The sequence below is a fragment of the Delphinapterus leucas genome, chromosome 2 (genome assembly GCF_059928025.1).
Source record: "Delphinapterus leucas isolate spDelLeu-1000000601 "Yukka" chromosome 2, BTC_Dleu_Yukka2, whole genome shotgun sequence".
NCBI classification, from domain to species: Eukaryota; Metazoa; Chordata; class Mammalia; order Artiodactyla; family Monodontidae; genus Delphinapterus; species Delphinapterus leucas.
Genome location: NC_143130.1, coordinates 147222908 through 147236984, shown reverse-complemented (window position 1 = coordinate 147236984; position 14077 = coordinate 147222908). Strand labels below are relative to the sequence as shown.

Sequence of the window (14077 nt, the reverse complement as noted above, 5' to 3'; positions counted from 1 at the left end):
TATATTATTTATTTACCTTTAGAACAATCAGCTCTTAAAGAAAAAAATGATGGAAACACAGAAAAACCATTGTAATTGTGTTCAAACAGATCCCCACTCTATTATGAAGAGAACTGAAGCTTCTAGGTGGCACCTAGCAGATATTTTACTGGAAAAAAAAATCGAAAGTTGGGCAATGAGACTCAAATAACTTAATTTAAAAAGCAGCATCTTTTTCTTAAAAAACAGAAGAAACACCCCTAAAACCTTTACCACCCTGAATTACAAACTCAAGGCAAGCAGCTTAGTACGCCAACAAGGACCAGTGTGACAAATTCTCCCTCATCCCACATGTTGTCATCAGTCTCAAATAGGTAAAAGGCACACAACCAATGTAATTCTTTAGTTGCATTTTAAGGCTTTTTCCCCCTAGGAGTAAACTTTCACTAATTAAAATTATGTTCTCTAAACCCTCCCTTTGAAAGGATCTGCTATATTGATCCTTTAGGTCACCTGCCTTTATATTACTACATTTCAAATAAAATGAAGATAATAGAATTAGGGTCTTAGTAATCATAATGCTTTTAACTGGTGACAATAAGGAAGAAACCTATGGTTAAATATCCCAGAAATTTATTTAATGTTTGCTTGATACATTTTATATAGAAAGGTTAGGACTATTTGCTTTGGGTGCCCCTGGTAAATCTCATGGAGGCACTGAACTACAAAGGGGTGCCAATCTGGAGACATCAGAAATGGAAATCACACGCCCCATTTTATGACTGTTCTTAAAGATTTGTCTCTAGTGAAATCAGGCCACTCCCTTAAAAAATGCTCAAGGTGTCAGAGCTACTGTGTGAAAACAGCTGACATTTAGGAGGGCATTTCACGTTTTGGTCTGTTGGAACATTTAAATACTTCGAAATAAAAAATATTCAGCTTTGAAGTTTTCAATACTGGAAAACTTTCAAGTCTAGGGTTAACAGCCAGGAAGGCTGCTTTGTGTTCCTTAAACTGGACTCTGTTGCCCACAAAGTTAATCTTCGGCTTTGGCTTCCATTTCTTCCGCATCGTCATCTCCATCCACTTCGGCATTTTCTCTCTCAAGCCTCTCCAGCTGCCTTGCAAGTTCAGTCTCATCTGTATCTGTGACCACTTTGGGCTGTGGAAGCAGAGGCACAATTTCAAAGTGAAGTAGTCAAACAGTACACAAATTCAATTTCAATAGTATTACTGCCTGGTATTTTAACTCTTAAAAAACACTTTGCTAACAACTCTGCCCTATCTGTTCACTTTTGAGTGCTGAAATATCACCAATAAATTCCATGAGATAAATAATAAAAGAAATTTATGAGAGTAAGACAATACAGGAAAAGAAAACATAAATATTAAAACCTAATACATTTTCTGTAATTTCTAACAAGCTAGAACAGAAAATATATGAAAATAATTGCAGTGGCTGTATCTTTCAAATACACAGAAAGATGTCCTGTAAAAATGCATCTTCTGGCTTCAAAATAAATTACTTACTATTCTTTTCCACAGAAGAAACTGTTTTGAAAATTATATATGAAAATTAGTTTTTGTTCTTGTTGAGATGAGGAAAGTATGAGACTATTCTTGTTTTTAATTCTGAAATCAAATTTTAAGCATTCTACATTAAATTCTGGCAATAACCAATCACTTATTTTCATTGTCTATTTTTTTCCTTTTGGGGGATCAGTGACCACAGTCCTGAATAACCATCCCATGAGAGTTCTTATTTACTTATAAACACCCTTTTAGGAACTCTCTGAGTCAATGATTATTTTATGCTTAGGGGAGTTGTAATCTTAAACGTATCTCATGTTTTAAAATGACTCCGATTAGATATTTTAGAATGCAAATCACTTAGATCCTTTAAATTTCTTAAGAACTTTAAGAACAAGGCAAAACACCCCAGTATTGACCTCACCTCCATTTGAACATTGAAGACGCCCCTCTTTTCCTCAATCTTTTCTTTTATAACAGCCATAGCTTGGTTGAGGACAGAGAGGCCTTCTGTTCTCTCCAGGGTGGTTGTAGTCATTACATACCGAGGAGGAGCTATTAGATTAATCTAAGGAAGACAAAATTCAATTATGAATGTACCTATACAACACACAACAATGAGGATGTTCGAGAATCGTTTTGCTTATCTGCTGCTTTAACAACAAATCACCCCAAAACTTACTCCCAATTCTGCAGCACAGCAATTTGGAGTAGTTTGTTCAAGTAGCCAAAGCTAACTGATACTATGATCTAATCCAGTAGTATAAACAGGCTACTGCAATACCAAATATGAAGGATTATGACTTCTGGGTCTTTGGTGGCTAAACTAACTATAGCTATCATTGGCACAATGGATAATTTGTCTCTAAAATTCCTGTTTGGTTCCAAACTAAACTGATAGAAGAAATTCTTCTATGAGATTCTGAATAACAACCATCCAGTTAATTTTATTGCTAATGAAAGATTCAAGGCAAACATCTTGAAAGCTCTGTGTGAATATGAGAGAATAAGTTGCTCTTTTCAAGATTCTATGAGCATTATGGGCACAGTGACTCTTTACTGTAAAGTAGGCTTAGCACAGCTGGCCCCTTGGCACTAAATACCAACAGGAATCTCCATCCACTGTGACAGTAGCAGTAGCTACAACAAAAAGCCTACACATAATTGTAAACATCTCCTAGAAATATCATATCAAGAACCACTTTTCATAACATTTGTTATGAGACATGATCATTAAAAAAATCTGGTTTGATTTGGTTTAGGTGATTTTGGTTTATCAGGGAGGGAAAAAACTGACTACTCACCTTGATGGGCATGGTTTCTGTAGAACAATTCAAACCTGCTCTCAGGGCTTCTTTTACAGCATCGATGCCTTCATAACCATAACAAGCCACTTCAATATCTAAAATTATAAAAATTCAAAAGCTTATACCAAAAAAATGCAAAAATTTTTTTTAGAGGTTTAAAAGAAATCAGAGACATGACAAATACACTAGTATTCAAATATGTATGAAAGCTTTCATCATCCTTTCAATTATCAATCAATCCCAGCCATTAATTTTCATAATTAAAAATATCTGAATATGCACTGAAATTGTATCTTCTCATTCACATCAAACCCCTGAATGATGAAACTATAAAAAAAAAGAGAAATTTAACGAACACCTTGAATTCTGGCTATGTCTGGGTTAAAAGTCATGATTTCAACCCCTCTGTGCTTCAGTTCCTTATTTGTAAAATGGAGATAAGGAGGAGTGTGATGAAGACTGAATGAAATAATAACCACAAATTGTTTACAACAGTTTATAAACTGCATACCCTCTGACCCAGCAATTCTACTTTTAAGAATCTGCCTTACCGAACGCTTGTATAAATGGGTTAAGTGTATGTGTATAAGGGTGTTAATTTGCAGTGTTTTTTGTAATACAGTTGACCCTTGAACAATACAGACTTGAACTGCATTGTCTGCTTACAAGTAGAATTTTTCAACAGTAAACACTACAACACTACACGAACCATGGTAGTTGAATCTTGGACTCAAAACCACATATACGGAGGGCTAAGTTATATGTGGATTTTAGACTGTACAGAGGATGGGCGACCCTAACTCCCCCACGTTGCTCAAGGGTCAACTGCTGTAAAAAGACTGGCACCATCTAAACACTCATCAAGAGGAAACTGGCTTATATCAAGGTTTATCATTCTATGGAATATTACTTAGCTATTCAAAATGAGAAAGATTCCCGTGTTCTACATGAAAGGGCAGCCATGATACACCAAGTGGAAAAAGCTAGTTGAAGAAAATTCTGCATAGTATCCATCCTTATAAAAACATAAAAATTTACATCTGAATATAAACAGCATACATTCCTATACACCATATGTGGATAGGAAAAATCTCTGCTGAAAGAATATGTTGCAAACTAACATAACAGTGGTTAATCCAGAGGCCTGGGAGGATATTACTGGACTGCTGGAATTTTAAAGCATGAACTAAAACAAAATAATCGCCACCCCCCATGCCCCAGAAAGCGGGCTAACAAGGTTAGCTGAACTCATTTACTTGCGTCAATATATATGTATTTTATAATTCTGTAAAAGCAAAGATAATTTCTTTAACTTTTCTTGTTATGAAAAACATTTAGAAAAAGGTAGATGTTGAGGTAGCAACATATTCTTTGGTGAGGCTCATTATGTAACCGCTTTTTTGGTACATGCAAAATATTTTAAACATCATTTAAAAAATCATTTACCTGCTCGAATTTTGACAGCCTGTGGAGTCAAACGCCTATTAATATTGTTAATGAGTACTTCCCGTTCATCTTCATTCAAATCTAAGCCATCCAAAATAGATGGGTCTCTGATAATTAAAAAAAAAACAACACACACATACACAAAACAAAATGTCAAGGTTACTTTACTGATAATTAGGACACCAAACATAATACCACAGAATAATGGTTAAGAGCACAGCCTTCAGTGTCAGAATTAGAGTTCAAATCCTAGCTTCACAATTTAATCACTATGTGTTTTTGGGCCTTTCTAGACCTCAATTTCCAAATATGTACAATTTGAATGAAAACAGTGTGTCTCACTGGATTGTACTATTAAATGAGATAATGCAAGTAAAGCGTTTAGGCCTGTATGACAAACACAAAACATCCAACTGATTATTATTAAAAGAAAAATTTTAGAGATCTGGCTAAAGCAAGCAATTTAAAATGTCACCTATACAGGCATACTTCGAAGATACTGCGGGTTCAGTTCCAGACTGCCATAATAAAGCATGTATAGCAATAAAGTGAGTCACACATCTGGTTTCTCAGTGCATACACAAGTTATGTTTACACTATACTGTAGTCTATTAAGTGTTCAATAGCATTATGTCTAAAAATATGTATATAACTTAATTTAAAAATACTTTATTGCTAAAAAATGGTAACCATCATCTGAGTGTTCAGAGAGATGTGATCTTTTTGCAATAGTAACATCAAAGATCACAGATCACGGTAACAAAATAATGAAAAATTTTGAAATATTGCAAGAACTACCAAAGTGTAACACAGAGACATGAAGTGAGCAAACGCTGTTGGAAAGCTGGTGCCAACAGACCTGCTTGATGAAGCGTTGCCACAAACCTTCAATTTGTAAAAAAAAACACAGTATATGCGAAGTGCAATAAAATGAGTTATGCTTATACGTCTCACATCCCACTATAATTAAGCATTTCCATGTAATTAGCAGTCCCTGCTTCAAGGAGCTTAAAAAGAAAAAAAACATGGAAAAAATTTTTTAAAAAACAAACAAAAGTGCATCCCTGGGGGTGAGGAGAGGAAGATATTAGTGGGGTCAGGAAGGGCTTCATGGGTGAAGTGGCATTTCATCTGACCCTTGTAAGTGCCACAAACAGGGACCACAGTCTTAGTCACTGGCATGTTTGCTGAACGAATGAACAAATGGAAAAAATGAAATGACGACTAAAAGAATGGTAGGATTTTAACGAGCTAAGGTAGAACTTAAAGTTTTAAGAAAGTTATGATATAACTGAAAGACAAACCAACAGAAAATGAGGAAATGAGATAAACAGATGTTTCACAGAAGAAATACAAATGGTCAATAAACATATGAAATGCTGTTAACTTTACCAACATCCAGCAAAATGCAAATCAAAACAAGACACTATTGTACGTCAATCAGTTTGGCAAAAAAAATCTGAGATATATACCAAATGTTGATGAAGAGGGAATATAAATTGTAGAACCAATTTGGGGAGTACTTTGGCAAAACTAAGTAAATTTAAAGGTGCATATAATCAATCCTATGACCCAACAATTCTATTCCTAGGTATCTTAGCAATTCCCAAACATTGTACAGAGAGACATGTACATGGACATTCGTCATAGCAGTTTTGAAAAGTAGGGGGATAAAAGGGCGGAGGGGATTATGTAAAAATCTCTTTATAGAGGAACAAATAAAGCATATTCTCACAACGAAATACTATATAGAAATTAATATGCAGTAGGCATATATCTATCAATTTGGACAAATTCTGGTCAATAATAGCATTGAGTAAAAATGTAAAGTACAGAAAATCTTGTTACAATGATAAAATAAATTTTTTTTTGTTTAAACAAATTATTTAAACATAAAAAAGATTCTATACATACTTTTCATAACCTACCCACACATGTATATGTATATAAATGATAATGATACATACTAATTTCAGAATAGTGGTTACCACTGATAAGTGACCGGAATTCCGGCTTGGGAGGAATAAAATATCGTTTCCAACAATCTCAGAAATTATATTTAATTATTTAATTAAGAGAAAAAAAAATGAAGCACATGTGGCACAGAATTATCATGAGCTAAATCTGGACAGCTGCAACATGTCTGATGAAGCAAGAAAAGAATGTGAACGGTGATGAGTGAATGTTAATTCGTTAAGATGAATGTTAATTTGTTAAGAATGTAACCTGTTATTTGTTAAGAATGCAGAGTGGTAACGGAGACGGGGTGGAGGCAGAAGCTAGAGAGGTAAGCGGGGCTGACAATGACAGCAAACCAAGGTAAGACATGTACTGACTGAGGGATCCAGGACTGAAGTCAGGGAGGACAGAAATACAAAGCAGTGCTTGATGGTTAATAGCATAAGCTCTGTAGCATAACTACAATGCCTGTGTTTGAGGCTCTACCATTTGGTAGCTGTGTGAACTTGGACAATTTAATCTCATCTCAATTTCCTCATCTATAAGATAGGAATAATAATGACACTTATACCATAGGTTGTCGTGAGAATTATATAAATGTTAGCTGTTATTATTCTCACCTTTCCCACAAGGTGATATTTAAAAAAAAAATAAGTCACATGAGGGGAGGGGGTAAACTAGAAGGTATTTGGAGCCTCTGAGGAGTAGGCCTGATGGAGGTTCTAACAGTTCTAAGCCCCACTTGGCCATTCTGAGGGCTGAGGAGACCAACAACCCTTGGCAGCACAAGGGCTGGGAAAGTAACAATGCAGTGGTGAGGCTGCTTGTGAGGTATTAACATCTAGGAAGGACTGGGAGGTGCAGAAGTAGAGCAGTAAGTACAGAGAACTTAAGAAATCTGGCTGTTAAAAAGAGAGGACACAGTGCTTGTGACAGGAGAAAGTAGAGGGGAGGTTGAAAAGTTCGTTTTTAGTATAAATAGGAGAAATCTGAGCATATTTTTATGCTGATGGAGCAAAACCAATAAAGAAAAAGGCTGAAGACCCAAGAGAGGGAATAGTAGATGGAAAGACATCCCTTAGGAATAGCTGGGCACAGGTGGTAAGATTACTTTGAGAGCAGGAAGGATCCGAATTCCAGTATGACAGGAGCACAGGAGGTAGTGACAGGTGGGATGGAGATAAGTTGGCTGAGAAAGTGGAAGTAGAGGTGATCCTGTGCAATGGCCTCTACTTTCTTTTTTAGGTAGTGAGCACACCAGGTGAGAGTGAGAGGAGAGGGACAGAGTGGGTATCTGAGGAAGAGTGTGGAGAAGTTCTAAAATAGCCAATCTAAGAATGAGAGGAAGAAGTGACCAGGAGTAAAGAGAATGTGGGGCAGCAGTTAAGGCCCAGCTGAGGTTGGAGACCATGAATATGCAGTGGCACCAACCTGCAAGACTGTGGTTTTTCCTAGCAGCACCCAGCAGTCTACAAGTGCAGAGAAGGCAGGAACATCGCTCCAAGGCTGGATGTAACAGAAGGAAAAACAGGGCAAAACTCATGACACTGGCAAGAAAGTTGTTGAAATGATGGACCATGGTGTGTCTATGCTGAATAAGAAAGAGAAGGCAGGAAAGGGTGAAAAAGGGAGAAAAAAAAAAGGTTTGGAATCAGAGCCTGATAATAATAAGAATTAAAACGACACAGAGTAGGACTAACTGTGGGAGCTGGAAGGACAGGAGGCTGTGGTGAAAGAACAGAATGTGTGAATTAAAGGTTTCGGAGACAGAGCAAATCCTGGTGACAGTAAGACCCAGGGTAAGGCTATATGGAAGACTAGCTAATGTGGCATGGGCTGAAGGTCTAAGGAACTGAGGTAAAGAAAGCAAGTTTTAAACAAAACATCTATGTTGGCCCTGAAGTCACCTAGGACAATAACAAAACTAGGAGAGGAGAGTATGTAAGACAGTAGTGTGAGATGAAACCATATGGTTTACAAAACTACATAACTATGGTATACCAAATCATATAGGCTCGGCTTTATAGGACTGGCCCATATCATGGGCCTAGTATACTAAAATATTTTAATCTAAATTTGGCAAGGACTTAATACATGAATGTTGTGCTATTAAATGTCAGGCTCTCAACTTGTGTGCTAGACCCAGCAGCTGTAGTATCAATGGAGAAGCAGAGCTAAGAAGGTGTTCTTACGAGACTGCGTGCTTAAATGCATCATAGGCACCGTATCCGGGTCTCTTGTACTTGTCATCAAAGACCCAAGCGGTCCTCTGGAACAGGCTTTCCAGCTGCTCGTCCTTGGTATATTCTAAGACCTCAGCAACATGACGAAGAATGCTGTAAACCTAGAAACAAAATGAAGAGCTCAACAATTCAAAGGTAAGAGATCTATATTAAAAAAAAAAAAGGTATTTTTACATTTTAGTAGATAGCATATAAAAACAAACATTTGGTTAATTTGACTACACTAATTCCTTAACAACAAAAGATCGCCACACACAAATTCTTTCTCCATAGAGAAATATTCGCTTTTCCATAATAACCAACTCAAGTGGGTATAACAAGTACAAGTAGTATAGCATTTACAACCTAAGACCCAGATCAAGTCAATTCTGGGACAAACAAACCTCTCTGAATATATTTCCTCAACTGGAAAGGGAGATACTAGTATCTTTCCTTTTTACTGTAGTGAGGTCTTACGGATCAAAATGTAAGATAGTATTATTACTACTCCATGAGAGCATGGAACCTGGATGGAGATTTTATTATTTCTTTTGCTCTGTTATCATTTAACAGTTATCCTTCAATCCTACCCACCTGCTGCCAAACTCTTCTCCTAATCTCCTAAACATAAAAGGGCTTAAAGAAGAGAAAGAGTATAAAAAGGCCTTCATGTTAATTACACACAAAATCTGAGTGAGGAAAAGTACTAACATTGGCTATTTCATTCTATCGTCTTATTATCCTAATAAGATCTATTATGCTCATTTTACAATATCCTAGGGGAACAAAACAAAAAGGAAGTTTCCCAGAGCAGTGCTTCTCAGATCTGGACTTGGTGGGACTTGAAAGATTTGGGTAATGGTCTGATGACTTTTAGATTTGTACTCTCTTTTACTGGGGTTAAGCAAGATTTAAAAAATCTTTTCTTCATGTAAACACTGTTTTCTTGGCATTTTATCTTGAGGACACATGGCAGAGGAACAAAAGACACAAGAGAAGGGTAGAGAAAACAGAACCAGTGGAAACTGCCAATAAGCACTGAGGATCTAAGGAATAAAGGAAAATCTAAATAGGACCAGAGAACAGAAAAATACAGAAAGATGAGAATGAAGAAATGACTGTCCTTGCTTTATTAGTGCTTACTGAGGAAATCACAGCAAAACTAATAAGAAAAGGAAAAAAACCAAGGTGGGTGAGGGGTGGGGTGGAGAACCACACTAAGTAACAGGCCCTGCCTTGCTTTCCTGGATTCAAAGACATTTTACAAACCTTTGCTCATTCTTTTTTTTTTTTTTTTTTGTGGTACGCGGGCCTCTCACTGTTGTGGCCTCTCCCGTTGCGGAGCACAGGCTCTGGACACGCAGGCTCAGCGGCCATGGCTCATGGGCCCAGCTGCTCCGCGGCATGTGGGATCTTCCCGGACTGGGGCACGAACCCGTGTCCCCTGCATCAGCAGGCAGACTCTCAACCACTGCGCCACCAGGGAAGCTCGACCTTTGCTCATTCTTAACAAACAACAGCTGGTTGTCTCTGTGATCCTTATCCCAGAACAGAGCTGAAAATCAAAAACTACATGCTGCGACAAGCCCAATCAGCTGAAATCACCCATAGTTAATTTAACCTAAAATACCTTAAAAACACTAATGGTCCAGTACTGATTTGAGAATATTACACATCAAGCAATGCTTTAAGGTAGTAACATCATGAGACAAGAACACTGAAGTCATACTCTTTTGAAATAAAGTCTTCAAATTGTTTTTCTATGTAACACAGAATGAGAAATGGTAATACTGTTACAGAAAATGTAGGTTTTGTTTCTGCCAGGAACACACCATGCAGATTATTTATTAAACACATCAAATAGTGGACTAATTTGATTAAAAAATCAACTTACAGTTTTGGATTTGGTAAATTTATCTTCACATTTGATTGCTTCCTCTGGAGAAACTCTTCTTTTTGACAAATCAATATATCCTATATGAGAAAAATTTGAAAAAATTATCTCTAAGTGCCAAAGAATCACTGTGACAATTTTCACCACCAGATTGTTGGGTTGGCATACCTACACTTATTCCCCACTAAAATCGTATCAACAAAATACTGCATAAAAAGTACAAGGTAAGAGATTTTTGTTTTCAGAAATGAATTTTTATCATCATGTAACTGCATATTCTATTACCTTAGTGGAGGGGATAATTTTCAATTATCCAAATGAGAGCTAAAGCCAAAAGACACTGTATTTGTCTATTTGGCATCCATTCATCACAGGGTCAACTGCATTAACTATATTTTCTGTATTCTTGATGCTCTGACATTTGTGGCCTGGCTGACTGGGGAAGAGACTTCCCTGCCTGGCACTAGACAATTCTTAGAGTTGGCAAAGGCCTCAGTGGGAGCAGCCTTTTACATGCAAATCAACCAATCTAGAGCCCATACCCCCAATCATCTCATCAAAGTTCCACACAGCAGGCCAATATTATCCCATGCCCTAAACCAGCATAGAGCCAGGTACCAAACAACTAGGGACAGCCCCAATGCACCAAGCCCTGCCCAAACTATTCAAATGAGCCAACCCTAAACTGTTTACGCCGACCTGCCTTGCCTTTGTCATGGAAACCTCAATAAAAGCTCTGGCCTAGGCTTTCCCCTTGCTCCTTCTATCTCCTGATCAAAACCGGTGCTTCCTCATGTGGCTTTGCATGGCATGCTGGGTTCCCATCTCTTGGGAAACTTTAATAATAAAAATGTTCTTTCAATGGCATTGGCCTCTCCATGTCACCAGTCACCTCCATAAATAAAAGTCCCATGGGTACACAATGAGACAAGTAGTTAAATGTATTTTAAAGAATTATGAGGGAGCTCCCCAATGCTCACTGCAGCACTATTTACAATAGCCAGGATATGGAAGCAACCTAAATGTCCATCAACAGAGGAACAGATTAAGATGTGGTACATACATACAATGGAATATTACTCAGCCATAAAAAAGAACAAAATAACGCCATTTGCAGCAATGTGAATGGATGGAGAGATTGTCATACTGAGTGATGTAAGTCAGACAGAGAAAGACAAATATCATAACATCACTTATATGTAGAATCTAAAAAAAGGGTACAAACTAACTTATCTACAAAACAGAAACAGAGTTACGGATGTAGAAACAAACTTATGTTTACCAGGGGATGGTGGGGGGAGGGATAAATTGGAAGATTGGGATTGACATATACACACTACTATATATATAAAATGGATCACTAATAAGGACCTACTGTATAGCACAGGGAACTCTACTCAATACTCTGTAATGGCCTACATGGGAAAAGAATCTAAAAAAAGAGTGGATATATGTATATAACTGATTCACTTTGCTGTACACTGGAAACTAACATGACCTTGTAAATCAACTACACCCCCATTAAAAAAAAATAAAGAGGGAGAAAATGGTTTTTTACGTTTACCCACATATTTTCCATTTCAGCCATCACAGTTCTTCAGCCTGAACAACTTCCTTTACCATCTCTTATAATGTAGGTCTTACCTGGTAATAAATCCCCCTAGTTTCTATTTACCTGAAAATGTTTTCATTTGATTTTTGTTGTTGAATATTTTCTTCAAATACAGAATTCTGGTTTGACAGTGTTCTTTCAGTGTTTTACAGATATCATTCAATGCTCTGACCTTCATTATTTCCAGTAAGAATGCCACAGTAATTTGTATTACTGTTCCCCTACAAATAACATCATTTTCCTCTGGCTACATTGAAGATTTTCTCTGTTTTTCAATAGTTTGGTATGCCTAAATGTGGTCTTAGTATTCATCCTGCTTCAGGTTTGCTGAGCTTCTCTAATATATAAACATTTTTCTTCCCCAGCAAATATGGGAAACTTTTGGCCATGGTTTCTTCAAATATATTCTCTGTTCTTTCTTTTTCTCCCCTTCTTTTGGAATAGAGCTTTTGATAGTTGACAGGTTTTTTTTTTTCTCAGTTCTTCAGATTGGTTCTTTTTAAATGAACTACCTTCAAATTTCAAGAAGCCTTCTGTCATCTTTTATCTGCTGTTAGCCCATCCAGTGAATTTTTTAGATATTATATTTTTCATTTTAGTTCTTTATGAGAGTTTCTAATTTCTCTACTGAGATTTCATTTTGTTCATTCACTATTAAGCATATTTTCCTAATATCTTTGAGTAGTTATATAACATTTACTTTAAAATGCTTATCTGCTAATTCCAGCATTAGGGTGATCTCTAGGTCAGTCTCCATTGATTACCTTTTTTGTATGGGTCATATTTTCCTGTTTCTTCAACTATTTAGCAATTTGAGTTGTATCCTTGACATTAGGAAATATATGTGGCACATTGTGAATTCCTTTAGGTTCCTCTTAGGGACACTGAATTTTTTCTTTTTTTTTTTTCTGGCTAATCCGCACGGCTTGCATTTCCCAACCAGGGATTGAACCCACGCCCTCAGCAGTGAAAGTGAGGCATCCCAACCACTGGGCTGCCAGGGAATTCCCAAGGATACTGAATTTTTGTTTTAGCAGTTAGCTTGTTTGAATTCAAAACTATAAGCTCTGTCTCCCCAGATGGAAAGCAAACAAAATTTGTTTAGATTTTTACCCTATTGGGCTGCAGTCTACCCTGTGTATTACTAGTTTCACGGGCTGGCCAGAGATTTCAGCAGAATTTATATATAAACTTGGGGGCTCTCCCTCTGTGTCTCTCCTTTCTCTAATCCCTATCACTACTTTCCAACTGTTGTGGTTGTCCAGAACTCTCATCTCTGGCTCTCAAGCCATTAAGACTGTATGTTTTCCCCTAGAATTGTCAATGCCCTGCTTGGAAGTTGTCTGTAACATGCACTCAGTCAAAAAACTGTAAAATTTATCCAGTGCAGTTCCTTTCTTCCAAGTGTCAACCTGCCTTCAGTTTCAGCCTGCTTTTGGTTGCTCTCACTCTCCTTGAGTAATTTTTATCACCCATTCAGATACTTGTTTAGGGTTTATAGCAGTTATGATGAATGGTTTATCCAATAGGACTTAATCTTCTAGTAACAGAAAGGATCCCTTCTATAGATCTTCTGCACTTTGCTTTTTTTCTTATCTTACCCTGGAGATCTTTTCATATCAGAATATTCAGATCCCATTCTGTATAAAATTGCCTTGATTGGTTGTGTCATGATTTATATAACCACAATTTAGATTGTTGTTTCTTGTTTTTAATTAACACTATGAAAACAATGCTATTATGAAAATAAATTTTTACATGTAAATACTGTACTTATACAAGTTTACCCTTTCACTTTTTCTGACGGCAGTTGAAAATGTATTTGATTCCTTTTTGTGTATATATTTCATATAATAGGAAAGCAATATAAGATAAGACACCATTCAAGGTCCTACTGGAGCAACAACGAAACACAAGTTTAAGGAATAATCTCAGTCTTCAAGCAGTTTAATAAATGGAAGCTGGGGAGGGTGCCACAAGTCAGTCATATCAAAGCATTTAGAATAATCAATGTGCTAAGTGGTAGCACCACCTAAGGGGTAATATAAGCTGCCTCGAAAGTTTATTGTCTAAGATTATAATCAGAAAAGAAGTCAGCTATGTATAAAATTATTCATTTGCAGAAGTA

General features: G+C 36.8%; 1 protein-coding gene across 2 annotated transcripts in view; it reads right to left on the bottom strand.

Annotated features, from left to right (window-relative positions):
* Positions 1–911: 911 nt before the first annotated feature.
* The window catches only part of EIF2S1 (eukaryotic translation initiation factor 2 subunit alpha), an 18901-nt gene continuing 5735 nt past the window's right edge, over positions 912–14077 (bottom strand). For both annotated transcript variants that reach the window (XM_022570321.3, XM_089907863.1), the window contains exons 3-8: positions 10338–10417; positions 8414–8565; positions 4263–4369; positions 2814–2911; positions 1934–2077; positions 912–1141 (exon numbers count right to left, since the gene is read on the bottom strand). In XM_022570321.3, the coding sequence (XP_022426029.1) occupies positions 1016–1141; positions 1934–2077; positions 2814–2911; positions 4263–4369; positions 8414–8565; positions 10338–10417 (707 nt within the window). In that variant the 3' untranslated portion in view covers positions 912–1015. The remainder of the gene's footprint in view (positions 1142–1933; positions 2078–2813; positions 2912–4262; positions 4370–8413; positions 8566–10337; positions 10418–14077) is intronic.